The sequence below is a fragment of the Phyllostomus discolor genome, chromosome 7 (assembly GCF_004126475.2).
Source record: "Phyllostomus discolor isolate MPI-MPIP mPhyDis1 chromosome 7, mPhyDis1.pri.v3, whole genome shotgun sequence".
Taxonomy (NCBI): Eukaryota; Metazoa; Chordata; class Mammalia; order Chiroptera; family Phyllostomidae; genus Phyllostomus; species Phyllostomus discolor.
The window spans coordinates 74,446,107-74,474,101 of record NC_040909.2 but is presented as its reverse complement, the minus strand read 5'-3'; the positions used below and the strand labels follow the sequence as shown (position 1 = coordinate 74,474,101).

Genomic DNA, 27,995 nt, shown 5'->3' with positions numbered 1-27,995 from the left:
GACCTGCCTTGAGTCTTCAAATATGCAGAAAGTTTTCCAGCTTGGGTCTCTGGGGTGATAATCTGCTTTATATTCACTGACATTCAGCACTCCTCAAAACCACATGGAAACTTCTGTGCCTTGCAATGAAAGTTGGTGCAGGTAGTTTCATCCCTCTCCCCTAACCTCTCCTCCCTCCCTCCTTTGCTTGCTTGCTTGCTTGCTTGCTTCCTTCCTTCTTTCCTTCCCAAATACATGCTGAGAAGTGACAGTGAATGAGTTATAACTCTTAACTCTTCAGCAATTCCTGCTTTATCTTCTTAGTGGGATATAATACATTTAAAAAAAATCCTGATCAGCAATAAAAAAGAACATGGGGAAACAAGGCAACAAGAATTTTCAGGAGAAAATCAACTTATTTAAGTTGACAGGAAGGAAAAGGCCTGCAAAAAGTATCATGTCTACTTAAAAACCGACCAACCAACCAACCGAACAAACAAACAAAACCCCAAAAAGCACAGTGGCATTTCTGAGCCTATAAACCAAAAGCCAAACCATTTGTTGAAGGAAGAAATGAGGAGTTGGTGGGGAGCTTAGGGGGTGGAGGGATTGAGCAAAAAGGAAAAAGGACTCATGGACATGGACAACAGTGTGGTGATTGCTTTGGGGAAAGAGGTATAAGGGGACTTAGTGGTAATGGAAAAAAATACAATAAAGGTTAAATTAAAAGAAAAGAATCTCATAATTTGCATCTACCCATCTTCTATTTCTAGCTCCTTCCCAGCAGACTTCTGGATGCAGCAAACCAGAAGGTAAATGCTTTGCTTTGCACCAAAGGAAGAACCATCTTTCACTGTAGTTCTAGCATCTGGATTCCTTGAACACACATGTTCTCTTCTAAGGCTGGTGGACCTTGGTTCGCCACTAGTCCTTTCTTCTCTCAGATGTTTCCCTGGACAAGGGCAAATGAGACTCCATGCTTAAGAACTCTCAGCTGATTTGCATAACATTACACATATGAAGAATGATTATTACTGAAAGGTTCAGCTGACTTAATTATTCTGGCCCTATGGGCAACAGGAACCCAGGAATTCAATTCTCCTCCCCCCTCCCCATTTGTGGGCTGTTGAATGAGGGGTTTGCAAAGACTTAATTATCCTCATACAAGTTAATTCAGCCCTAAACCTGCATAATGTCTTTCATTTGTGGAGGTGGGTGGTGGTGGTGGTGGTGGTGGTGGTGTGAGAATGAACCCAATTCTACATATTACCAAGTTCTTTTGTTTTTTATTCTCACATACAAAAACAATTCTTTGAGAGGAGCATTTCTGGTTATCTTACGACTAAAGATAGTGCTTTGATATTTTCTCAGTATATCCTGAAACAAGCTTTGTTTCACCACTTACAATATATTTCTGTATTTGAAAGGATTCAATTTTAGGAAGCAAATCATTAGGCAGAGGCTTGTTATGGGAACTTTAATATTCATAGTAATTCTACAAGAAGGGACCAACAGAGGCATGGGGAGACCTTTAATCTTACACACACTGTAATGATGAGGCAACCTCTTTTTAGTTAATTTGTCTTATGGAAGTCTTCAGAAGCCAGAGAGCAAAGAAACAGAGACTGGGTCAGTTTGGAGGAACATGAAATCACTGCCTCTGCCAGCCCCTGAAGGGCAGGGATCATGGTTCGCCTCTCTGTGGACTGTTTAACTCCCCTTCCAAGAAACACAACATAAGTGCTTAGACTCTTCTCTTCAGTGTATGAATGATAGGCCTGGGGAGAAGGACACAGTACAGAATGAGTGGAATGCATCCTTTCAACAGAATTTAATTCAACTTGATACCTCGACCATAAAAAATCACAGAGCACTCAAGGTATAAGAAATCTTTGAATACTCCATTTCTTACTTTATAGATAAAGAAATGAAGCTTCAGGGCGTCTAAATAAGTGCTTAGGGAGGGAAATGGTTGTAATATGGGACTTAGCTTCTGGGCAAACAAACTGGTGGTTAGCTTTTAAACACCAGTCTAGAAGTTGTTGTGAAGGTATATTTTAGATGTGATTAACACTTAAATCAGTAGACTTTGAGTAAAGCAGATTTCCCTCCATAACTCAGGTGAGCCTCATAGAATAGTTTTGAAGGTCTTAAGAATGAAGACAGGTTTCCCAGAGAAGAAGCAATTCTACCTCAAGACTGGCATGGAAACCATCCCTGAGTTTGCAGTCTGCTTGGTCTGCTCTGTGGATTTTGGACTACAGATTATTACAACATTAACTCTTACCTGAACTTCCAGCCTGTTGTCTTCTTGCCCTGTGTATTTCAGACTTGCCAGCCTTTACAATTGCATGGCCAATTCCTTAGTGTCTGTCTGCCTCTCTCTGTACACCTACGTATCTAGCTCTATCTATCCATCTATCTATCTAATTTATTTTATGTATGTGTACATGCATATATTATATATTACATATTATATATTATATACTATATTGATTCTGTTTCTCCAGATAACTCTAATACAAGAATAAAATAAAATACATGCTCACACTTTGCAAGCTATAAATTTCTAGAAATGTTAATTATTAAGTTATTTGAGAACTTCCCAATTCATACATCTACTCCTGTTGGGCTATAAGAAGAATCCAGTTCCTTATTCTGTGTGACCCCAATGCTTAGATGGTGGTTGTTTCAACATCCTGCATTCATGTGCATGGCATCATTAGGAGGGCCATAAGGACAGATGGTTCTCTTCCTTGGTGCATACTTGGTGCAAATGAGTCAAGAAGAATCCAAGTTGGACTTTTCTTAACAGCTGCCTACCTTCTAAGATGCTGCCTCTTCTACTTAGCTGAGCTGAAGTGAACTCAAGAAGGTGAGCAGAAGGAAAATAAAGATCAACACATATTACTTTCTAAAGTCATACATAAATGGTTAACTTATGTTAATTATATGCCATCTGGATTCATCCCCAGTGGAGTGTGGGGAATTGGTAACTGATTCTGATTTTGAGACCCTTGTAAAGATTTTGTTTTAGTTCCATGTGTTTTCTAGCTAGTTTAATCATTCTATTCCTTATCAATCACTCTTGGTGGTTGAATTGGCTTGAATTTCCCCTCTAGCCAGGCTGGGACCTTCATTGCTTCCTGGGCATGTTGGCCCTCATTCCCCTTCACCCCACCAGTCACTACTTCCTCTACTGTCCTCCATCTGCCCACATCCTGCCACTTCCCATGCAGCCCTCCCTGGGCCTCCAGATCCCAACGTGGCCTATCCTCTCTGGATGTTTGTGGCCTTTATTTCCTGGGTTGACCAAATGCACAGAAGGTGTCACTGACAGTTCTTATGGTTATTGGAACTCACACAGTCTCCCTTGGTGGCCTTGCCCGTGCTCAGCTGCCACTTTGCAGGACTGTCAGATTTAGGAAATAAAAATACAGATGCCCAGTTATATTTGAATCAATTTCTTTTACAGGACAAGCCTATAGTAAAAAAGTATTTGCTGTTCATAGGAAATTCACCAGGCATTCTGTACTTGGTCTGGCAACCTTACCTCCATGGCATGTTGACCCAGAGGACAATCCCTGCTTCAGGTTGACCCAGGCAGATTCTCCTTCTCCTGGAAATCTGCAGTTTGATCTCAGAGACCTGGAGATTTGGTGTTGCTGGGATGAGTGCACGTTATGGCAGTGTTCCAGAAGGAGGAGTGACATGCTTGCATTATGGGGAGTCTCAGTTTCTGCCTGAATAGTACTTCTCAGTACAGTGTCTCTACCCAACCCTTTAGCTTAAGTTGGCCAGAGTTTTGATCAGTTCTGTTCCAACCATAAAACCTTACAACCTTCTCAAATAATAATTTGATGATTTCATAGGAGATAGTTGTGTTTCTCAAACACAATCCTAGAATTATGGGAGGAAATGATTACATCTCTTTTACAGAATTTCTTACAGTACCTCATACACAGCAGGCACTTCATAATCTACTTTGAATAACAGAATAACCCAGACTTCTGGCCAAGATGGAGGTGTAGGTAGACATACTGTGCCTCCTCGCACAACCAAAATAAGGACAACAACAATATAGAGAAAAAAATCAACCAGTACTGACAGAAAATTGAACTGTATGGAAATCTGACAACCAAGGAGTTAAAGTAGACACATTCATCCAGACCAGTAGGAGGAGCAGAGTCAGGTGGAGAGGAGTCATGGCAAAGCGGTAGCTGGTGGACCCACCCAGCTGGTGGATTGTGGAGGGGGACAGCGCACAAGGCAGCTGGTGGACTGGGCAGTCCCACATTTGAATGCAGATAAACCAGGTGAAACTGGGGAGCAAGACAGACCATGAAACCCAGGGTCCCATTGAGGGGAAGTAAAGCCTCAAAACACCAATTGAAAACACCTGTGGGGATTGAGGTGCTGGGAGAAACTCCCAGCCTCATAGGAGGGTTCATTGGAGAGACCCACAGAGTCCTAGAATGTACACAAACCCTCTCACACAGGAATCAGCACCAGAGGGCCCAAATTGCTTGTGGGTAGTGGGGAAAGTGACTGAAATCTAACAGAGAGTGGAGCAAGTGCCATTGTTCCCACTCAGACCCCTGCCCCACATACAGCATCACAACCCAGTGACTGCATTGACCTGCCCTGATGAACACCTAAGGCTCTACCCCTTACTACCTAAGAGGTGTGTCAAGACAAAAAAAAATGGCCCAAATGGAAGAACAGATCAAAACTCCAGAAAAAATACAACTAAGCGATGAAGAGATAGCCAACATATCAGGTGCACAGTTCAAAACACTGGTAATCAGGATGCTCTCAGAATTGGTTGATTTGGTCACAAACTAGATGAAAAAATGAAGGCTATGCTAAGTGACATAAAGGAAAATGTACAGGGAACCAATAGTGATGGGAAGGAAACTGGGACTCAAATCAATGGAGTAACTCAGAAGGAGGAAAGAAACATCCAACCAGAGCAGAATGAAGAAACAAGAATTCAAAAAAAATGAGGAGAGGCTTAGGAACTTCCAGGACATCTTTAAATGTTCCAGCATCTGAATTATAGGGGTATCAGAAGGAGAAGAGGAAGAACAACAAGTGGAAAAGTTATTTGAACAAATAATAAAGGAGAACTTCCCCAATCTGGCAAAGGAAATGGACTTCCAGGAAGTCCAGGAAGCTCAGAGAGTCCCAAAGAAGTTGGACCCAAGGAGGAACACACCAAGGCACATCATAATTACATTACCCAAGATTAAAATGAAGGAGTGAATTCTAGAAGCAGCAAGAGAAAAGGAGACAGTTACCTACAAAGGAGTTCCCATCAGACCGTCAACTGATTTTTCCAAACACACCTTGCAGGCAAGAAGGGGCATGGAAAGAAGTAATCCAAGTCATGAAAGGCAAGGACCTACTTTCAAGATTGCTCTATCCAGCAAAGCTTTCATTTAGAATGGAAGGGCAGATAAAGTGCTTCTCAGACAAGTTAAAGGAGTTCATCATCACCAAACCCTTATTATATGAAGTGTTAAAGGGACTTATCTTAAGAAAAAGAAGATCAAAAACATGTATAGTAAAATGACAGCAATAATTGTGGGTAAAAACCCACAATTATTAACAACCACACCTAAAACAAAAACAAAAGCAAACTAAGCAAACAACTAGAACAGGAACAGAATCACAGAAATGGAGATCACATGGAGGATTAGTAACAGGGGAGTGGGAGGAGGAGGGAGGGGGAAAAGGTGCAGAGAATAAGTAGCATAAAAGGTAGGTAGAAGATAGACAGGGGGAGGGTAAGAATAGTATGGGAAATGTAGAAGCTAAAAAATTTATATGTATGATCCATCGACATGAACTAAAGGGGAGAAATGTGGGTGGGAAGGGTTGTGCAGGGTGGAGGGGAGTGAAGGGGGGAAAGTGGGACAACTGTAATAGCATAATCAATAAAATATATTTTAAAAAAAGAATAACCCAAAAAGAAGGGAAAAGTCCATAGACCTAGAGAAAATGAGAATGGACCTTGAAGAATCCAAATATTTTTTAATCACCCAAGAAAATAAGACAGGTTTTCAGTTATTTTCTGCTGCTTCCAAATGGCCCAAAGTTAGCCTAAAAGGTTTAACCACCAATAGAATTTTTAACAGTAGAAATTCATATTATAAATTGCCGATTTTGTGGTAACAGACCAATAACATAATCTTTTCAAGTCCAGTCCAGTAACATAATCTTTTCGAAGGTTTGAGCTCTATACTTTTTCTTAATTCTTTCTTTTTTTCATTATGCTGAGAAGATTGCTTTTTTCTTTTTTACCTTATTTTCTGAGAATCCTGCTTTTGACTGCATATCAGTTTGGGATTTCACCCTCATAGAAGGGTATATTTACTTAATGAAAAGTGCTGTAGTCCTGACCAGGTGGCTCAGTTGGTTGGAGCACTTGGAGCACTGTCCTGTACAACGAAAGGTTGTGGATTTGATTCCCCATCAGGGCACATATGGAAGGCAACTGATTGATGTCTCTCTCTCCCTCTCTCTCTCTCTCTCTCTCTCTCTCTCTCTCTCTCTCTCTCTCTTTCATCAATGGATATCCTTGGGTGAGGATTTAATGAACTGAAAGAAAGAGAGAAAAAGTGCTCTATTCATTCTATATCACTTTTTTTTTTCCTGAGTATGACTTGGAACCTGCAGTTAATCCAACCAGAGAAGGCAGTGATAGTTCCATGTATAGATCTTGGTAGACTTAAGTTTGTTCAATTAAATGTGAAGCCCCCCAAAAGAATTAGTAATATAAGTTATCTATTTAAAATTACTTACATGCATGTACACCCACACACCCACACAGGAATACACACAAATATACTCATTTATCACTCTTTCATGCAGCCAGAAGTAAAGCATCACAAAAAAATAATGAAACATGTCATTAAAATATATACTTAAGAATGTTGCATAATCCATTTAACGTTTATTTATAAGTGTAATTGTTAAAATACCTTGTCTATATAAATACTCATATTAGATTCATTCAGACCTAGAACAAAAGAGGCTTCCCTTCTTTCTTCAGTTCTTATCAATTTTCTAGTTCTTTAAAATGATAATTCATGAGAATTTCAGGGAGAAACAGATTTTGAAAACTTAGTGTTTTGAACTTAGAGTATTTACAGTTTTATACAGAATCCATAACAGTCTTCCTTTTCCTCTTGGAAAAATGTTTTCATTGCTCTAAGAAGAATTCAAATCGTACATCTTTTTGAGGGGGAGACCTGAAAGGATAGGTAGAAGTTTCTACCCGGAAAAGGGGATCAAGGCTGAGAGGAGAGGTACCCAAGGGCTTCAAAGCCCAGAACGTGGTTTGCTCAGAAAGTTCCAAGTAGTTTTGCATGACTGGGCCATCCATAAGGAGCCATGGCATGGAGGAGTCCATGGTGATTCCAGGGTTAACTCCGGAGAGTACCAAGAGAGATAAAAGAATGTGAAGGATGACTCCATTTGTGCAGTGCACAAATTTCACATCCTTGCAAAAGCCCTGGTTTCAAGTTGTTGAGTAGCTTGGTATGCAGGTGGAGGCATGCAGGTAGAGGCACAAATGTGAGTGTGGTTGGGGCCCTTCTGGGAAATTAAGCAATGGATAAATTCTGAAGAATACTCAATGCAATGATAATGAAGAGTTTGGTGGACTTTCTTCCAGAGACCAGTTTTCTAAAAATGTGGTCCTCAGACTCACAGCATTGACTTATGTGGTAACTTGTTAGAAATGTAAATTCTCAGGCCCTGCTCCAACCTACTGAGTCAGCAACCCTGAGGAGGGGTCCAGCAATCTGTGTTCTAGCAAGTCCTCCAGGTGACTCCAATGCTTGCTAAAACTTGAGGGATAAAAGCCACCAACCGATTTTAAGCAAGGGAATGGCCGCTCAGATCTGCATTTTGGAAAGATCACTGACTGCAACATGTGTGACTGACTGGGATAGGGGTGCAATGGAAGACAAGAGATGTTTCTACTGCAATGCAGTAAAAAAGAGAATAGGTTATAAAAATATTCATGATGTGGAATCTCAACCTTACTCACTATGGAGATGGAGAGTCCGGGAGTCTCTCATGTTTGTGACTAAGTTTACCAGGGAGATTAAGTAGCTCTCACATATCTCCATTACTATCTCATTCAGATAGAAAACTCAAAATGATCCTTGACTTGCATCATCATTTATTTCTGAGAGTAATATTTCTTCATATTACAGATATTCTAATAAGAATAGGTTTTGAAATAGAAATAGAGATATTTCTGCCCTGGCTGGTGTGACTCAGTGGATTGAGTGCTGACCTGAGAACCAAAGAGTTGCTGGTTCAATTCCCAGTTAGGACAACATGCCAGGGTTGCAGGCCATATCCTCAGTAGGGGGAATGTGAGAGGCAACCACACACTGGTTTTTCTCTGGTGTTTCTTTCCTTCTCTTTCTCCTTCCTTTCCCTTCTTTCTAAAGATAAATAAATAAAATCTTTTAAAAATAGTCTTTTAAAGAAGAAATAGAGATTTTTCTGTCTTGGAATGAAACAACAGTCCATTATCCATGAAAACATTATGACACATGCTCTATTATTTGCCGGAACTAGTCTGTTTTATAAAATGTTACCTTAAATGTATATTCAGAAATCACATGGGCCAAAGACAAGTTTAACAGCCCATTTATACTAGCTGCTCCTTGAAAGCATGCTTATTTGTTGAATTATTTTTCCAATCCACTCCAACTTCCAATTTCTGCAAGGAAGTCTTCTAAATTTCCTAAATTAAAGTGCCATTAAAAACTGGCTTTGTTCCTCGGACACTTAGTTGGACTCATCAGCTCATCAATCACCATTAACAGAGAATTGCCAGAATTTATTTCCACTATTATCCCTATATCTAAAAACAATGTCTCAGCAGCTTCAAAGAAAGAAAAAACAAAAGCCCTAATGCAATCATTATTTTTCTTTTTAATGAATCTCTGCAGTAAACCTCTTCTGAAAAATAGTTTTGAGGTCAACGTCATTAAGACCACATTACAGAAACACCAGCAAACAGAAGACCTGCGAGGGCCTTGCTGAAATGTAGCATCTCTGCTGAGGGAAACGTTTGAAGGAAGCCAAGCCCAGTGGCCAATGAAGACAACCTGTGATTCACTTTACATTTGCTTGTAGTGGTGGGCTGCTGTGCTGTCCCAGGGCCAGCAAGCAGCCGCAGCTCACTGAGGGCTTCTGTCACATGGATGACAGGGGCTCTTTGTGATAGGAAGCCAAACATCGCAAACAAGGGTCTTTAACGGAGTCCAGTTTGGCTCCTTTTGACAGCTGCAGTTGGGGACCATGATTTCAACAGTCTCCAGAGTTTCTGTACTTAGCAGGGATTGAGGAGGCATTTACTAGACAGAGAGGTCCTGCTTTTTACAGCTGTAGAAAATGGGGACATTTTCTACAATCACACAGACATATCCCATTATCTGTATAGAGTTAATTTCTATCATGAAGGCCATTTAATTAAGGCCTTGTGAATCAGAGTGTGATCCTCAAACCAGCAGCAGCACTGAGGAGCTTGTTGGAAACGCAGGACCTCAGGCCCACCTCAGACCTGCCGAATCAGAGTCTGTTTTCACAAGAATACTGAGGGATCTTACACACAGTTAAGTTGGAGAAGCTCTGTCCTCAGACACAAATGTATTTAGAGGCTCTTTCCTAAATTTTTAACCTGTGGATCTCAGTTCTTGAGACGGGGTCTACTGTAAGGCCTTGTGGGTTTTTTTCAACACTATTCAGAGGTTCTGGGTGGGCAGATGCAGTTAGCTGAAAAATATCTCACAGGTGATGCTGGAGTGGTCTCTAATCCCACACAGACCTCCTCTCCCAGCCTGGGGTTGACAGCTATTGCTTTAAACACCTGCACATAAAACAATTTGGCTTGGCAGTACAAAGAATGCTGGATGAGGAGTCAGAAGACTTGACCTTCTGTCTGGGTCTGTGTTACAATATCAACTGCATGACCCGAGTCAAGACCCGGAGTCAAGGTTTCTTCACTTATGACTAGGGGTAATTATGACAATTTTATTTACATGAATAGACTGTAGTGATGAGGTTGTTAATGCATGTGAAAGTGTTTTGTAAATTATATAATTATATAAATGCCAATATTTTCATATGAATTACAGAGTTTGGGGCAGAATTATTAACTAGAATATAATTTTACAGGTTGAAGAACTTTATTCTTACAACTTCCTGTTGGAAATTAGTGCATTCTTTCCTTCAAAATGTCCATTAGGCCCATTTCTGTGGATGCTGGTAACTGACCTACAAGTTACATTACTAGATTAATGACTAGTCCTTTTGGAAAGTCAGCATTCTGGACTGACTAGTGTCCCTCCAAAATTCATGTACATCCTGAACCTCAGAATGTGAACTTATTTGGAAATAAGTCTTTGCAGATGTAATTAATTAAGATAAGGTCATATCTGATTAAGGTGGCTGCCAATCCAGTGTCTGTAAAAGAAGGCTATGAGAAGCTCAGAGACACACCCAGAGGGAAGATGTAACAATGGAGGCAGAGATTGATCAGGGTGGTGCCCCTAGCAGCCAAGGAATTCCAGGAATTGACAGTAAGCACTGGAAACTGGGGAGGGGCAAGGAAGAATTTTGCCTTAGAGTCTTTGGAGGAAGAGTGGCCCTGTTGACACCTTGATGGCTTCCAGAACTGCAAGAGAATAAATTTCTGTTGTTTTAAGCCACCTAGTTTGTGGTATTTTGTTAGCGAAATCCTAGAAAACGAATTCAGTCAGGTTGTATAACTTGACACATGGTCTGGTCTTTCATGAGGGTTGGGGCTAAGAATGCTCAGAGCCAATGCACGCACACTCTTCAAAAGTAAATGTGATTTGAAAAAGAGATGGAAGTCATAGAGGTTTTGAGCCCTAGTCAGCAGGAAAAACAGTTTAAATTGGGAGATTTACTGTTGCAAGTAAGTAGTTATGATTTGTTAAGTAGGTAATTAATACCTGCATTCTAACTAGCAGCCCAATACAGGTTAGAATACGTGGATCCACGAGCTGTGAAAGTCACTTATACCAGAGAAATGTAGGAGAAAAATAAATAAGGAAAAACTACAAAGTAACAGATTAAAATGGTAAAGTTAGCAACAAGAAAGTTCCTGGTGTTGGCAAATTTAAAAACTCAAATTTTAAAACACTTCCTCTGGTGGTAGATTATAAATTAAAAGTGTTGGGGGATCCTTTTGCTGTTGTCTATGTAAATGAATTATTAAATAAAAAGCACCAGTGAGTGTACTGTGTATCCCAGTCTCTCTGTTATTCAAGCCCCTAGTACGCAGGTCCTACCTAAGCTTGGTGGCAGGTATCTATGAAGAGCTCCTAGAATAGTATTTTTCTTTTTAACTTTTACTTTTCAATTACAGTTGACATTCAGCATCATTCTGTATTAGTTTCAGGTATATAGCATAATGGTTAGATAATATATACTTTACAAAGTGTTCCCCCTGATATTTCCAGTACCAACGTGGTACCATACATAGCTATTACAATATTATTGATGTATTCCCTATGTGGTACTTTAAGTCCCCATGATTATTTTGTAACTATAAATTTGTACTTCTTAATCCCTTCAATTTTTTCACCCAGTCCTCTAACACCCCTTTCTTCCAGCAAACAACCATCAATCTGTTCTATCTATGAGTTAGAATAGCACTTTTCAAACTGTGAGTAGCAACCCCTTTGTGGGTGATAAATCAGTTCTGAGAGTCATCATCAGTACTTAAAAAAAAGTGGAAAAGAATAAGTAAGAATATAACAGAAAATACCAGGAAGGGTAAGTAATGTTTTGTAAAAAGCTTCTTGATATATATACACACTGGACCATAATTCCTACACCCATATAATAATAACAAGAATGGTTATCAGTAAATTGTAATTATTATTTTACTTTAATGATCCATACAATGACAACTTGATCCTAGTGTTTCCCAAGCTTTGGATAATTTCCATCAATGGAAGAGAAGATAGGCTTCCTTCTATATCCTCCCAAAGGACAGAACTCTTAGTCTTTCAACGTTACTTTGACTTAGGACTTTGATGAGTCATCTGCCTACATATAGCTTTTGTTTACATTCACATTGATCCTTTCTCAGTTCTGATATTTAGATTTCTGACCTATTATTTACTACGTTTTACACTGCTGTTGTTATTTGGGTTTTGAATGGATTCATGATATTTCCTATGCTATAAGCTGGGATGATGAAGTTTCATTAATTACTAGCAAATCTATTTAGCAAATATTTGTTTTAAGTTTATAAGCATTTGCTATAAGAAAATGCCATATACTAAATTGTGCCCAGTCATTACTACCATTGTAGTACATTTTAATTAATTTCTGAATTAAAATATTAAATCTTTATAGAAGTAATTGTTGGAGAAATATTAATTAAAACCACAGTGAGATATAACCTCACACCTGTCAGAATGGCTACCATCAATAAATCAACAAATAACAAGTGCTGGCAAGGATGTGGAGAAAGGAGAACACTTCTGCACTCTTGGTGAGAATGCAGACTGGTGCAACCACTGTGGAAAGCAGTATGGAATTTCCTCAAAAAATTAAAAGTGGAACTCAGTGATTGCACTTCTGGGAATTTATCTGAAGAAACCTGCAAACTAACTCAAAAGAATGAATATACCCCTATGTTCATTGCAGCATTATTTACAATAGCCAAGATTTGGAAGCAGCAGCTATGGGACATTTACACAATGGAATACGACTTGGCTGTTAAAAAAGAAGATTCTACTCTTTGCAACACCATGGATGGCCCTGGAGAATATTATGCTAAGTGAAATAAGCAGTTAGAGTGGAATCTAAGGAACAAACTGACCTAATAAGCCAAATGGAGACAGACTCATAGAGAGCAGGCTGACACCTCTGGTAACAGGGTGGGGTAAGTGGGGGTGGTTGGTGAGTGGAGGAATTGAATGAGAAAGAAAAAAATCATGGACATACAACAACAATATGGTGATGGGGGGACTGGAATGAATAGGGTGGAATAGGTATAAGAAGGATAAATGATAAGGGAGAAATATAATAAAAAATAAACAATTAAAAAATTTAAAAGAAGTTGAAATTATTGATAGACCATTGATTGATACTGGTTTCTAAATATTATGTGGAATTTTCAATTATATGATTTGTCTCAAAAAAAAGACTCAACTTTTGATTAGGTAAATGTTTATTTATCACATAAGAGTGATATATGACAAATAGTTAACATTAAAATGATTGATTCCATCTTTTTAAACTAAAACCTTAGTTGGTATGTCATGTTATTTCTTTAAGTTAATGGTCTTTTCTTTTTAATGCTCACTGAGGATATGTTTATTGATTAGGGGGAGAGAGAGAGAGAGAAAGAGAGAGAAAGAGAGAGAGAGAGAGAGAGAGAGAGAGAGAGATGTAGATATAAGAGGGAAACATTGTTTGGTTGCCTCTTGTAGGTACTCTGACCAGGAATCGAATCTGCAACCAACTGAGTCACCTAGCCAGGGCAAGTTAATGGACTTTGTATTAGAAAGAAAAATGAAACAATCAGCATTTACAACTTGGAATGGATGTAAATTGCAATTTCTTGAACAGCAATGTTGATGGTTGTGCTGAAGTCCATGGCCACTGCCTACTTCTGCTGGCTCCAAGTCACAGTTCAGAAGGTTTTGAAACAGAGAGTCCAAAGATGCTCCCTTGGTAAAGTTTCTTTTTAAAAACTGGTATAAATGAAGACAGCCTGACACCCATGTCACTCCAGTATGAGGAAGATAGCACTAAGCCAACACATGTGGGCATGCCACAAGCATGTGTCAGTGTCACCATGGGTCAGGGTACATGGAAGCACAAGAGCACCATCCTGCCAGTCTAGGGTTACATCTAGATAGTTTATCCTTCACGCAGAACTCTACATACATCCTGAGGTAAACCAATTTGAAATGTGTTTGCTTTCAGTAAACCAACTATGATGATTTATATTAATAAAGTGAACTAGAACCCATTTGAATAGGTTTTGAATTTGTTTTTCATTTTTTGTTTTTAATACAAATGCCTGACTATGTTGTCAACCAGCATGCATGAGAAACTGGCCAGCCCAGACAGTGTATTCATCATTAGCAAATGAAACTAGAAGGAGTCCACTAAGTGCTTCCTTATCATTAAGGTAATACAAGGATTTATACTGTAAAACTGATGTGTAGCTTGATCTTTAGGGAACAGGACCACCAACCAATGTATGCAGATATTATGTGTGTGTGGACAAAAGGTATTTTTGACATTTGTTGGGAACCACCCTGCCTAGTTTCAGAAGCTGTAACCTCCCCATGGCTAAGGCTGAGTGAGCGACCTTCAGACCATAAGCCACTAAGGAGACAAAGCTTATCTCCCTGGCAGGAGTGCCACTTCTGCTCCTTTTTCTTCACCCTGCCTGGCCCCCAATGCTTGATTAGCTAGCCAATGATGGGTAAGATTCCTCAAGGGTGGAACGACCTAAGACAGGCATGATCATGGAGAGGCCCCAGGGAAGGACTTGGGGGGCTATGGAGAAAGGGGGTGATGGGCCCTCGCCCTTCAGCTTTGACATAGCCTGAGTTTTCATTCTGTGTGTGAGAAGTCTCTTAATCTCTTGGCTGTCTTACTTCCCCTGTGTGACTTAAGGCTGAAACAATGACAGAGGGCAGTGCAGCCCTATGCTGGAAAGGGTGGGTTCCCAGGTGATAAGGCCTAAAAAAAAATATATAAAAATCCTGTGAAACCTGCTTTGCTAAGAATGCTCTCAATTAAATGATAAGGATCTGGGCAGGAAATGAGTTTGTTTCCCAAAGTTTTGTAGCCCCTTAGCTAACAGACCCTGACTCAGAATAAGCCTTAGTAATTTTTTGTATGTTATTTATTGTTTGATTCTTACTGCCTGGTAATGATTAATGAGCTTTACCTGTATTCCTTTGCAAAATGAACCCAATAAAAGCCCATTGAGGAAAAGGCTCTTGGTCCTTCTCCTTTGAGAGATCAGCCACCTTTCCTCCCCAAGCAGATCATGTCTTGGTAGACTTATTCTCATCTGTGGTGGCTGGGGGCCCTGTGGGCAGAGCACCACTCTCCACCCAAGACATTCAGTTTTGCTACATAGAAACAGAATGAGTAAATTATCTTTTTTGCAAGCGGTAAGTAAAACATTCTATTTGATTCCCCTAGAGGGGAAAAAGGAGTTGAAAGTAGGTCTTCCCATGGCAGTCATCATCTGTACGAACTCTTCATAGCTGGCTTGTCCATCTCCATCAATATCTACTTCCCTGATATGGTGAAACATATGCACACATACAAACACATGCATTCATCGACTTCTTCATCTATTAGTTTTTCTTCTAAGTTTGTCATGGCATGACATAGTTCTGCCACACTGATGTAACCATTGCCATCCTTGTCAAAGACTTGGAATGTCTGGTGGATTTCTACTTCACTGTCTGTATCTTGCCTTTTTCCAGCCACCATGGTAAAAAATTCTGGGAAGTAAATGGTGCCATTACTGTCAGCATCCACTTCATTGATCATATTCTGAAATTTGGCTTTTGTTGAGTTCTGACCCAGTGACCTCATAACAGTGTCAAATTCTTTGGTTGTGATGGTACCATCACCATCTTTGTCAAATAGGGAAAGAGCTTCTTTGAATTTAGCAATCTGTTCTTCACTCAGCTGATCATTCATGGTGCAAAGGAAGGTGGGAAGAGCAGAGGAAGGTAGGGTGGCTGCACCAGTGCAGGGGCTGTGATGGAAATGATGCCACTGCTGCTGCTGATGCTGTGGCCAACATGCAGAGTGCACTGGGCTTGGTGCTGCTGCACTGCCACCTGGACCACTGCCTAACTGCAAGTAATGGTGCCATGTCTGTGAGACTGCCAGCACAAAAATCTATAGGTCATGTTTTATATTCAAATTCCAGTTCTGTCATTCACCCAGCTATGAGACATCTATTCTTCAGGCAGTAGAGCTGATAAAAATTAAGATTAGAGCTTAAATATAGAGAGCACCTAATAGAAGCTTATTTAGTGATGACTACTGCATATATTCAAGTTTCCACAGAAGACATGTCTACAGTGGTTCCTGGTCAGTAAGGCAAAATTCAACCACCAGAATATTTAAAGATATAAAAATATACTGATGATATTATGACACATGTCCAGATAAATTTTATATATAGCCCAAGCATTCTCATGTTTAAATTTCATATTTTTTTGGTAGCAGTTTGTCAGTGGTTGATTTACATGTGGTCACCTTGTCACAACCTCTAGCCATGGCTCATTTCCTATCATCTATGAAATATTCACCAGCTGTAAAGAGCAGTGGGAGGTCAGGTGTGAAAGCTGCCCCACACCCTCTCCTTCCAATGGCAGGAAAGAGTGTCTGCTCACATGTCTATGTTCTGGGTGGCATACAACTATTTTGAATCATCTTCTAAAGAGAAATCTCTCTTGATCTCCATAGTGGAATCACTTCCTTCTTTGGTTTTCAGAATGGGTTTTCTGGAGCCTTGGGTTCTGTGAAATGCCTTAGATGGCCAGCACTGAAAGGTGATAGTGGACAGGGCCGTGGGAACCCCAACTGTGCCCCAGATCAGGCAGAGCTATCCTTCCATGCAGTGCTACAGATGCTAACATGAAGAAGTGAATATTTTTCATAGAAGCATTTTGAGTCTGGTGGAACATGTGCACACATAAAAATGCATGCATACAAATACATACATATGTATATATAACCAGCTATATCTCTCCTTTGTAGATGATAATACTGATAAATATTGCTAGCTATGGTTGAGGGTCTGGTAGAAAGGACCTACATCGACTGATCAAAAGCCCTCTCTCCACTAGTCACAAATAAAGGGCTATTTTATCGGTGACCACAGCTGTTGTTTGCAGAGTTGGTTATTGAGCACAGCTTTTTGTTTTAGACTTCTAGTCCTTCTAAGCACCAGGCAAGTTTATATATGCCAAGGTGCTAAAATTTGACCTCCCCAAACAGGCAGAAGGCATGATGAAACACATTATATTCAGATAGCACATAAAACAGCAATCCAATGAGCCCCGCTGCTTCCAGCCAGCTGTACCACATTAAATGGCCTCTAGGAGGCTGAAGGTCTGGGTACCAGGAGAGACAGAATCATCAGTTTTCTCATAGTACCAGAGTACTCTTTTATGGTTTTGGATCATTTACATAAGCATAATCAAATACACAAAATTCATTTTCCCACATTACTTGCAAACTGGTTTAGAATTCCTCAAAAAGCATTTTCTAGGATTTTGTCCAGGTCTCAGTACTCAACCCAAAGAGTGTCCACTGAATATGTGTGTTATCCTCATAAAATTTTTATGTATGCAAATGCAAACCCAACAAATGCCATCTGTGGCCCTTAGAGTTTCTCGATCTGATTTCCTGAGACATTAAGCTGAGAGAAACAAATTTTAAGCTTTCCAGATAGATAAAAGAGTTAACATAATAATAATAGTAATAAAAACTCCATGGTATCATTCCCATAGCCCATCCTCTCTTTGCATAAATAGAAGGTGTTTTGCTTCTGAAAGTCTAAGCAGACACGAGGACAAAAGCACCAACAGATGATGAGTTAGTTCCATTGCAAAAGACACAACTTTGATGCTCCTTGATCTTTTTGCTATAAAGCTCATCTCCTAATGATACGGTTGGGAGACTGTCAGGTACCATGTAATTGGCAGAGAAACAAAAACACCAACATTCACAACAGAGATAGGCTGAAGAGAGCTAATTTGTTCTCTGTAAAACAGTGATGAGAAAGGTTGAAAATAAGAACGTAACTGCCCAATTGTATGTACATTAGCATCCCAGGCCAGTCTGGGAGACGAGACATAGCAGGGCAGCTTTTATGTATCCTGGGTACGTATCAGCCTGCTTTTCCTTCTGCCCCCCTGCACCTTCTGTGCCTCTTGCCTGCCAGGGCCAAGTTCTCAGACTCTTTGGAGCTGCTCAGGGCTCCCCAGCATACCACTTGCTGTGGCTCCCCTTACTTCCTGTCCCCCCTCTTTTTCCATTGAAATATCTGTCCAACAGCCTCTCCCTCTGCTGCCTGGTCTACCAACCTGATTCTACTGTGAGGGTCAGATAATATCTTATTGCAAATGAATGTATTCTTACTAACAGAATTTCTGGCAATGAGAATAATTTTGATTTGCTGACCCTTTAAATTATATACAAAACATTCACCTATTATGCTCAATTATGCTTATATTACTGGAAAAATATGTTTTGGTACAAGAAACCATCATTCTGTCAAAAATTTATCACTTAACTAAATGGTATAAAATGTACATATTTTTTTCATCATCTCAACCCCATAGGCAGAATAAAAATTCTGCTTGAACTGAAACTTGAATACTTGGCCTTACTCGTGTGGCATATAGTCATCAATTAAGGACATTTTAAATAGACTTGATTTATTGACTAGGTCTCAGGCTTTTAACTTTGTGATTTACTCTTTATTTTCAATAAAATGACTATATTCTCATTTAAGGATAGTATAAATAAATTCCCTGTCATTTATATTGTCTGTTTTTTGGCTTTTTAAAAAAAATCTGAACAATATAATAAGGGCAAGATCTTACATATTAATAACTGCTTTTAGCTAACTGATTATAGTATTTACTCTCTCATTCCACTGAAAGTATATTTGGTTCTAAATTCAACCTTTTGATTCTTGGTTTCTCTTAGCATAGATGGGTTTATTTCACTTTGATTTATTCACTCTCTGAACAGTTAAATCATTTCTCAACGTCAGCACTCATCAAAAATGTCTCACAAGGAAGTGCTTTCCTTATTAGCTTAATGATTTACTGTTTTTCATGTCTAGATGCTTCCATTGCAATCAACAATCTTTTATATTAAACTAAACTTCTATAAAAGCACATGAGAATGAAAGTGATTTCCAATTAACCTGTAATGTAAACAAATTAATATGATTTCTTTGCACAAGGTTTGAGGGGTTCACAAGATCTCATGGATTCTCTCCAATGGGTCTCCTGATTTAGTAAGAGTTTCCTGGGGCCAGTGCCACATTTCCAACCTCTTGGGTGATATTTCCACCTACATGTCCACTGGTCCCTCTAATTCATGACATCACCTTCCACCCCACCTTCCTGCAACAAATCCCTCTTGACTGTTTTATTTGTATTAGTATTAGTTCTATTTCTATTTAGTTCATTTTTTTTCACCAGATGTGTATTGATACACATCTCATCATCTTGTTCTAAATTCTCTCACCCCGACAGATGACACTCTTCTGTTTGGATTGCTGGATGGCTGAGTCACTTTTGTGTCATCCAACTGCACTTCCCATGTAGGCAAATTTTCTGTAACTCCAGATTCTACATTGAAACTAAAACAAGCAAAATAAACAATTGCACACCAACAACCCAACTGAGAACTGTTTCTCCTAAAGCTATCATGGTTTTTCAATTATACATGGGTATGGCTAGGGAGTTTAGCAGCTTTGAACAGAATCCAAAGTGTTTTAACTGATGACACTAAAGCAAATGGGTGATGTTGCCATCCCCCAGCAAATTTTCTCCTTCTCCTACACTTTATTTTCTTTCATTTGTTTTCTGCATTTCTTCTCTCTGAACCCTTTCTCCTAGACAAAATTTAGAAAAGTACTATTTTCAAAATACAATTCCACCTTCAACCAATGGATGTGGTGTAGGAGAGAATTCAAATGAGTACACATTCACAAAATTTTTGAAGGAAGAGTGTCACCTCTAGGCAACAAAGTAACATCTGAGTTCCCCAGAGGAGACAAAAATATGCCATCTGAGCAGACAAGGTCTGATTCCTAGGAGCATCCAGACTGGATGGGAAGTATTTGACTAGAGGTACCCTGAGACACTAGAAGGATGAGCATTTTGGCTCCTGACCTCCGAGATGGGAATGCCTTGTGGGAGAGGACTCTCCCTCACCTATCCTTGGAATGCAGGTGTTTAATCAAGGTTGGTTGACTTGAAATGTAAGTAATGAAGGGCCCCAGGGACCTTTTGCCCAGCCTGGTGTTTGCCTTACTCAAGCACAGTGAATGATGCAGGATGCTAAAAAGTAGCTTGGTATTCCTATAAAGATGAGTAGAGATCTGTGCTTGAGTTGTTGGATACATCTCACTTTTTTCCTTTAAAAACTATCTATTTTTTAGAGAGATGGAAGGGAAGGAGAAGGAGAGAGAGAGGAATTCTGATGTGAGAGTTAAACAGTGATCGCTTGCCTCTTGTATGTGCCCTGAACCCACAACTCAGGCATATACCCTGACTGGGAATCAGATCAATGGCATTTGGCTTTGCGGGAATGATGTCCAACCAACTGAACTGTACCAGTCAGGGGTCACTTTTTTCCTTTTAAAATGTAATGTTCTGAGGGAAGATACTGTATCTTACTATCATACTGTTCCTATCAAATACATATAAATAACAATGAGAATCACCATCTTAAAAGAAATGATGGAAATTTATGAAGCGAGGCTCATTCTTACCAGTAGGTGTCTCTGTTCCATCATGCTCTCCCCAAATTTGCCTAGGTTTCTCCTGGAAATACAGATGTTACATAAAAGGCATCTTTTCTTTAGAAATTACATAAAGAGAAGATAAAATGACTTCTCTTTTATTTGTATCCACTTTCACTCTGAATTTGGACTTACTTTGCAGCACTGGTTGCTGATAATGTCAGGAGTTTTCAAGATAATCTCCCTTTTCATTCTTTGGTACTTAAATCAGCTTTTTTGCCAGGCTTCATCTCACTCCAATTAGTGGTTCATTTTGGAGCAAAGTAGCAATAACTAAGTTTCTAGGTATGTGAGACTTCTCAAAGGTCAGACTCTTTCTTTTAAACATTTTATTCCCTCCCCTTTAAATGAAGCCCTGCTTTGAATGTCCTTGGGAGTTGTCTCCTGTGTTAATTTCCCAGAGATGAGAGCACTGAAAGTAACTATGTACCCTCAGGCTCCAGACTACGTGGGTCCAAGTCTTGGCTCTGCTTCTTATTACTTGATTGATCTTCTTGGAGCTACTTACTAATTTTGTGCTTTAGTTTCCCATATATAAAAGGGGATAAGGAGGATACTAGTACTTTGTGACAAAGTTGTTATAAAGAATAAATATGATACGTCTAAAGTGGTTAGAACACTGCATGGCATGCGATAGTGTACATAAATATCTTTTATATATATAGGATATATATGATACATATTCATAACCATGACAATAAAAGCTAGTTCCCACTTGGCTTAGCTGAACTGAATTCATAAGGTTACTAGAAGGGGTGTTCAACCTGTGGCTCGAGGGCCATATGTGAGGGCTTTTTTGCTTATCAGTGGTGGCAGCTATCACAAAATTTATGCATCGACCTTTTTTTTGCTCATCAGTTTTCTTTAGTGTTTGTATATTTAGTGTGCTGTTCAAGACAACTGTTTTTCCAGTGTGGCCCAGAGATGCCAAAAGGTTGGACACCCCCGTGTATAGGGCATATGTGTACCTTCTCTGTGACTTGTTTCTCAAAGGCTATGAAACTACAAATACTGTAGAGGTTTTTCCTAAAGTAAGTTGTTCACACTGCCCCAGTACTCCCATAAGGAGAGAACCATCAGCCAGCTTCCACCCACCACAACCCAGGAAGCTCCTTTCCATGTGGAGTTGGATTTCATGCTTTGGGATGTTCCAAACACAACTTGAAAAATGGAGAAAGCGAGATTAATAGGAAATAAATCAATGGGAAAATGATCCACCATGAAGATTCACAAAATGATACATAAAAATTTTGATGAAATAGCCCAGCAGCTATCCTGATTTTCCAAGCAAGATTTGATGATGGTATAAACTATATGGAGAGAGATGTTTAATAGTAACAACCAAGCACTTACATGCATCAGCTCCTCCTTGAATCTCACACATTTTAGGATAGGTACTATTATCATCCTTAGTTCACAGGGGGAAGATGAAAGGCACAATGGTTAAGGCCATGCACAGTGATAAATATTCGGCATATGTTGATTCATGTTGCCCTCCTCATTACAATATCAGCTGATAGTACTGTTGTCCTCATTATAAAAAGTGGAAAACTGAGGCCCAAAGAAATTAAGTAAGTTGCCCACAGCTGGCATGTGACAGAGCCAGGATTTGAAGCCAGCTAGTCTGGCCCCACGACAGCTCTGTTAAAGAAAGAATTAGTGCAGCAGTTCTCAAACTTGAGATTGAGCAAGAAGAATCACTTACTGAAAGTTATCCTATTGAGAAGAAGCTGAGAATTGGAGAGGACTGTGATTGCCTGGGAGCACCTGGCTAGAACAGCAGTGTTGGCTCAGGGATGCACAGCACAGCTTAGGAACCGTGGTCAATAATATTGTAATAACCATGTGTGGTATCAGATGGGTGACCACTTTGTAAGTTACACAAGTGTCTAATCACTGTGTTGTATATCTGAAAATAATATAATATTGTACATTAACTATAATTAAAAATAAAAAATAATAATTAAAAATGATTTGCATGATAAAAAGGCAGTGCTGGCCAAGGAGAAGGGACCTGGCTCTGGTTTGATGAATAATGTGTCTATATACTCTTGTCTAAAAATGAATCATTTGGTGCCTGTTCCCTTGACTGTTAAATTTCCAGGTGAAAGGATTTGAATGGGGTGTACCTGTGTATGAATGAGTGTGTGTGTTTGAGGGAAAAAATTGTTGCTAGGTTTCAGGGTAAAGGCCCTAGCCCAGATTAACCAACATGTCCACGCAATGATAAGTAAACCTGAGTGCCAGTCCTGAATCTGTGTGCTTTCTGTGTTAGTGTTATTGGGAAAGGATGGCTGGTTTCGAATCCACAGAAGTCATTGCGAAGACCCTGAAATTGGGCTTAGAGATGAAGGCTGTTGTCAATTTCTGCTCAAGAGAGACTTTCTAATGTTCTAAGTGGGAAAGTGAATTCTCCATGTGAATATGCATGCAATGCAGAAAACTGCCACAGATGCTATATTGGGTTTAATTCCTTTTCAAAACAATCTTGAGAACAGAATAAACACATTATGTTCGTATGGTGTATTCGAGAAGTCTCCTCTGTAGAAAACGACTTTAGAATGATCATTTTTCCTTTCCTATGCCAGCACCTGACAATGCCCAGTAAAAAGCTAGAATGGGGCATCCACCTGAGACCCTGAAGGTCTTTTTGTTACATACTGAATCAGAGTTCTGGGGCAAAATCTAATTTCTACTGTCAGGAAACGTTTTTTAACTTGCTCTTATGCCCTGTGCTATTTTTAATAAAAAGTGTTTGAATACTAAGTAATGACCTATATCTAGCAACTTCTCTCAGCCTGCTGTATCTTTTGCCCTGCCCTTCAATTAAGCTGTTGTCTCAGGGGTCACTGATCCTACCTATCCCAGAATTCAATGTCACTTTGCAGTCCTTACTTTTCTTGACTCATTAGTAGAATTTTACTCTACTGATGGCTTTTCTTCTTGAAACCTTCCCTTCTCTGGGTTTCCATGATGTTACAGCATCTCTTCATTTTCCTCTTACCTTCTTGGCTACTTCTCAATATCCACCGTGTATGTTCTTTACTTATCCTTTCAATGTTGGTGTTCTTTTTTCTATTCTATTCTATTCTATTCTATTCTATTCTATTCTATTCTATTCTATTCTATTCTATTCTATTCTATTTTCCATTCCATTCCATTCCATTCTGATATTCTATCCTAGTCTAGTCTCATTCCTTCCAGTGGTTCCAAATATCATCTATGCCCTGGTAGTCTTTGAATCTACATTTCCAAGGCACATGTTCCTACTGCCACTGCCTTCACCACTAATGAGTTATTTGAGGCTGAATGCTTTACAACATTACTTCCTTTATATCTCCTCTAAATCCTGTTAAGTAGGTAATAGTGTTACCCTAGCTTTTGATGAAGAAATATTTTTGGTAATGTAATGTCTAAGCTCACACAGCCCCAAAGTGACTTGCACCTAGGCCCCCTGACTCAAAAGCCCATGTTGCTATGGACCATGCTACCTGTGAATGGCCATCAACAAGAGGAGTCACAAAGACTATTGAAATCTCTGTCTTTAGTTCCAGACCTGTCCCATGGCTACTTTTTAACAAACATCCCTCAGACTGAATTCACCATCTCTCCTCTGTCCCTTTCTCCATCCCGCAGTGATGCCAGTATTCTCCATGTCTCCTCTCTTCTTCCCTTCTCACCCAATCAGTCCCCTAAGCCTGCCAACTGATCTCTTAATTACCTCTCCTATATATTCATTACTCTTCACCCCTTTTGCCATTCTCTGAGTGTGGGTCCTCATCATTTCTTGCCCAAATTAATGCCTCAGCCTTGGAACCCCATGTCCTGCTCCTCTGAGTACTCTCCACATGGGTACCAATCAGTGTTCTTAAATGCAAAGCCATCCTCCTAAAACCCTCACTGTAAAGCTTCATCCTGACATGGACTGTAAGGCACTGTGTGATCTTGTTCTGGCTTACTGTCTAAGCCCTTGCCTACCTCCTGCCTCATTTGCCTCACCCTCTACTCTCATCCCCTACATTCTGCTCTAGAATTCTTCTCCTCCTCTCACAACCCTGCTTTCTCCTTGTCTAGGAGGCTGTGCAAATGCTGGTCTCTTTGCCTGGAATGTTCTTCTACCTCTCCCCCATTAACTCATCTCCTTATGTGGTTTGTAGTTTAGGTCATGTGTTCCTTGAAACTATGTGTCCCTTAGAACCAGCTTGGATGTGGCTCCCCTGTGTGCCCACAGCTCTGTGTAGCTCTCCTAGCAGGATACTTACCACAATGAGCTACCCCTACTCATCTGCTGCTGATTGCTCATGAGCCCCAGAGCTTTGCAAAGATAGTGCCATGTCCATGTCCTCCTTTCTGATCCTTCCATTCCCACTTCCTGGTATATGGCAAGTGCTGAATGAATATTGGTTGACTGTCTGACTAAACCTGGAGTGCTAATCTTCCTGACACTGTCTGAAAAATGGCTGGAAAGGAACATAGCAAACTGTATTCAGCTTGTATTGTCACACATGTCAAGTCCATTTGGATCAGCCCTTGGCTCAAGGAACCTTTTGCTGTGTGGGTCCCTTGGTAAGGGAGTTTTATGAGCCAGGCCCCACTCTCTCTACACGAGGGGGATCATCTTTTGGAAGGTATTCCTTGTAAAACTTATTAATCTTCTCAGAAAGCATAGGGATGGCTGAGCCACTGTGACTCAGCCCCTCACTCTTACTGCTCTGCACCTGCTGCCTTTGTAAACCCCATCATCCATGACCACAATGGGGGCCACTGCAGCACTCTCCTGCTTTTCTTGCTTACAGATTCTCCTTTCCTAGGCTGTCTCCTTCCTGTTACCTTGTGGAGCTTCTGAAAACACTAGGCTGATCATTGTTGTTTCAGCATCTTGGTTTGCTTCCTGTTGCCTACAAGATAGCATTGCGGCACTTTAGTAAGGCTATTGATAATTCTTCCCAAAACCTAATTTTCCATGCCCATCTATGCTCATTTTCCTATAATAAGCTATGAGCTCTTGGAGGAAAGAAACAATGCCTCATTCATCAATCCATCCATTCATCAGCCACCAATCAATTCACCAATTAGATAAGCCTTACTGTGTGCCAGGCACAAGAATAAATCAGTGATCAAAGTCAGACATGATTCTTATTCTCAAGCTGGGGAGATAGGCATTAATAAAATAATCAATAAATGAGTTTATTTATAAATAAACATGTTCTATGAAGGCTGAGGCTCTATAGAACAAAGAAGACACCTAGACTGGGGGTCAGGGATGCTTCTCTGAGGAAGTGATAGTTTATATGAAGGATAAGGAGGGGTTAAGTAGGGGGAGCATGTGAGACAAGTTTATATTCCTTCACTGTTAAGAGCTTTTCCCTCAGTGCACAACACAGAAGAGGCACTCATATATATCTGCTGAATGAATCAGGAATGGTGGGAAAAAACACCTAAGAAAACACCAGTTTAGACTCTGTCCTATAAACCAAGTTGTGCTGTGAGATTCCGGGATGTGCCAGAAGAAGAGATGAATATTCTTTGTTCACATGGAGGATGACAGTTCCTCTAGACAGGAGTACAAGGTCCAGGGTCTCAGCAGGCTGTGAAACAATTGCTTCTCACCTCAACTCACTGAGAAGGTAAAATTGAATTGAAAGTTAAATGAAGAACTCATGAATTCCAGATGTACACCTTATCACATAACATCCAGGGTACACTAGGATGAAACTTTACAATATGTCCATTGGGTGCACAGACAGTAGGGAGGCCACCTGGGGCTACCCTTCTTTCTAAATTACCAAATCCAGTGGCATGTGAGCAGAGAATTCCTGATGCTTTCAGGCCCTACCTTTGGCATAGTCTGATTTTGCAGCCCTTTACACACAGCTTTAGTTTGCTATTCACGAAAATTTCTGTGTTCGGTGAATCCTGGATTCCTCCAGGTCAAATTTCTTTTAAGTTTGCATGACACCTTCTTCAGGCAGGGACTTCAAGCAGGGCATGTCCTGTGCCCTGGACTGACTTTATCTGCTCAATCCACCTCTCCCTTTGCAGAAAGTACAGCGTTACTTTTTTGAAATATAATTTAAAATAGTTTATTAAAATTGCAACTTGTTTTTAGTTATTGAAAGTGCTTCATGGTTGGTTCAGTTTTTGTAAATAAAAGTAGCAAGGAACATACGCGTATACTTATCAACTACCTATTTTCACTTCCAAGCAAGGAAACATGGTTTGCTTCTCTGCTATTAATTGAAGCATTCTTATAGTGGTACTGATTATATCTAGGGTTAGAATATAAGGAGCTATGTTCTTGTAATCATGGACACCAGTCATCATAATTTGCTAGGAAGTCCTTCAAGTACAGGAAATATGAAATCATGACTGGTAGTTCTCGTGGCAAAAGTCTGATGTTTATAATGGAAAGCTTAACATTAATTAGAAAGTAATCAAATGACAAGGCAGTCTTTGCTGTCAGGAAAGATATATTTTAAAAAGTCAAAACATTGTGAGTCACTCTCTTACAATGCAATTCTGTTTTGTCTCTACCTGGTTAATTTGCAAACCACTTCTACTCTGGGAGAAGAAATTATTTTTACATAAAAGCACTGGAGCAGTTTTCTTTCACTATACAGTTTGAATTCTACAAAGTATTTTTTAAACTCTTGAATATTTAGTTGTAAAGAAGCTGGAACACATAATTTTCTAAATTATCTTGTTTACTTTGACCTAATCCAATAACTAACAAAGATAATCTGAACCTCTGCCTGGAACTGTTTTAGATGCTAGCTAGTGTCATAAGATCTATAGGGGAATAAAAGGCAAAAGATTCATTGGCTTCTTAAAATAGGAGGCTTAGGTTAAAAAACTGTAAAAGGCTCAAGAAATTAAGGCAACAAAAATGAATGCTATTTAGTGGCAAAGAACCAGCAAAAGGCATAATGCCAGGTTCTTTATTTTTTCTTTCCTCCCCTAAAGCTTCTTTAAATACAGTGACAGTTACTTTATACAGACCTGAAGCCCAAGGCAATTACATGAAAATGCAAATTGTAGCTGGAGGACTTCCTGACAACTAATAAAAGCATCAAAGGGAAGAAGAGAGAAAACTGAATGGCATCTAGCTTATCATGATGGAGGACAAAGGTCTTGCTAAGGGTGAATCTTGTGGATTTGGCCAGGAATTGCCCGCACTAGGGACAGTGGCCCTGAAGGATTCCACACTCCTTTACAACAACCCCTTGATTTGCATCTCAAATATTTTATATTAATTCCTGATGGTCTGGTGACTTTTGGCGAGCACAGGATACCACACAAGTTTTTACACTGAGCTGAATAATCAGTTTTCTTAAAGTTCTTGGATTTAGGTTAAGGTGGGGCTGTTGCAACAGACTAAGGCATCTGACTGAAGGCCCTTTTGCTA

At 39.8% G+C, this 27,995-nt stretch overlaps 2 protein-coding genes and 2 long non-coding RNA genes across 4 annotated transcripts in view; 1 reads left to right on the top strand and 3 right to left on the bottom strand.

Moving 5' to 3' along the window:
• The window catches only part of KCNB2 (potassium voltage-gated channel subfamily B member 2), a 388,070-nt gene that overhangs the window by 6,478 nt on the left and 353,597 nt on the right, over positions 1-27,995 (bottom strand). The window lies entirely within an intron of this gene.
• LOC118501683 lies at positions 180-14,295 on the bottom strand. The gene is made up of 3 exons (XR_004904317.1): positions 13,933-14,295; positions 6,227-6,231; positions 180-190 (listed from the first exon to the last, which is right to left on the bottom strand). It is a non-coding gene; the product is annotated as an uncharacterized LOC118501683 (long non-coding RNA).
• Positions 13,581-26,020, top strand: LOC118501682. The gene is made up of 3 exons (XR_004904316.1): positions 13,581-13,748; positions 22,735-22,739; positions 26,010-26,020. It is a non-coding gene; the product is annotated as an uncharacterized LOC118501682 (long non-coding RNA).
• LOC114501791 (calmodulin-alpha-like) lies at positions 15,133-15,761 on the bottom strand. Its single transcript, XM_036031022.1, has one exon. The coding sequence runs from the start codon at positions 15,727-15,729 to the stop codon at positions 15,310-15,312; it is 420 nt and encodes a 139-aa protein (XP_035886915.1). The 5' UTR covers positions 15,730-15,761; the 3' UTR covers positions 15,133-15,309.

Excerpts from the sequence above, each read along its gene's own strand:
- LOC114501791 (XM_036031022.1), bottom strand. The coding sequence starts at position 15,729 with ATGAATGATCAGCTGAGTGAAGAACAGATTGCTAAATTCAAAGAAGCT.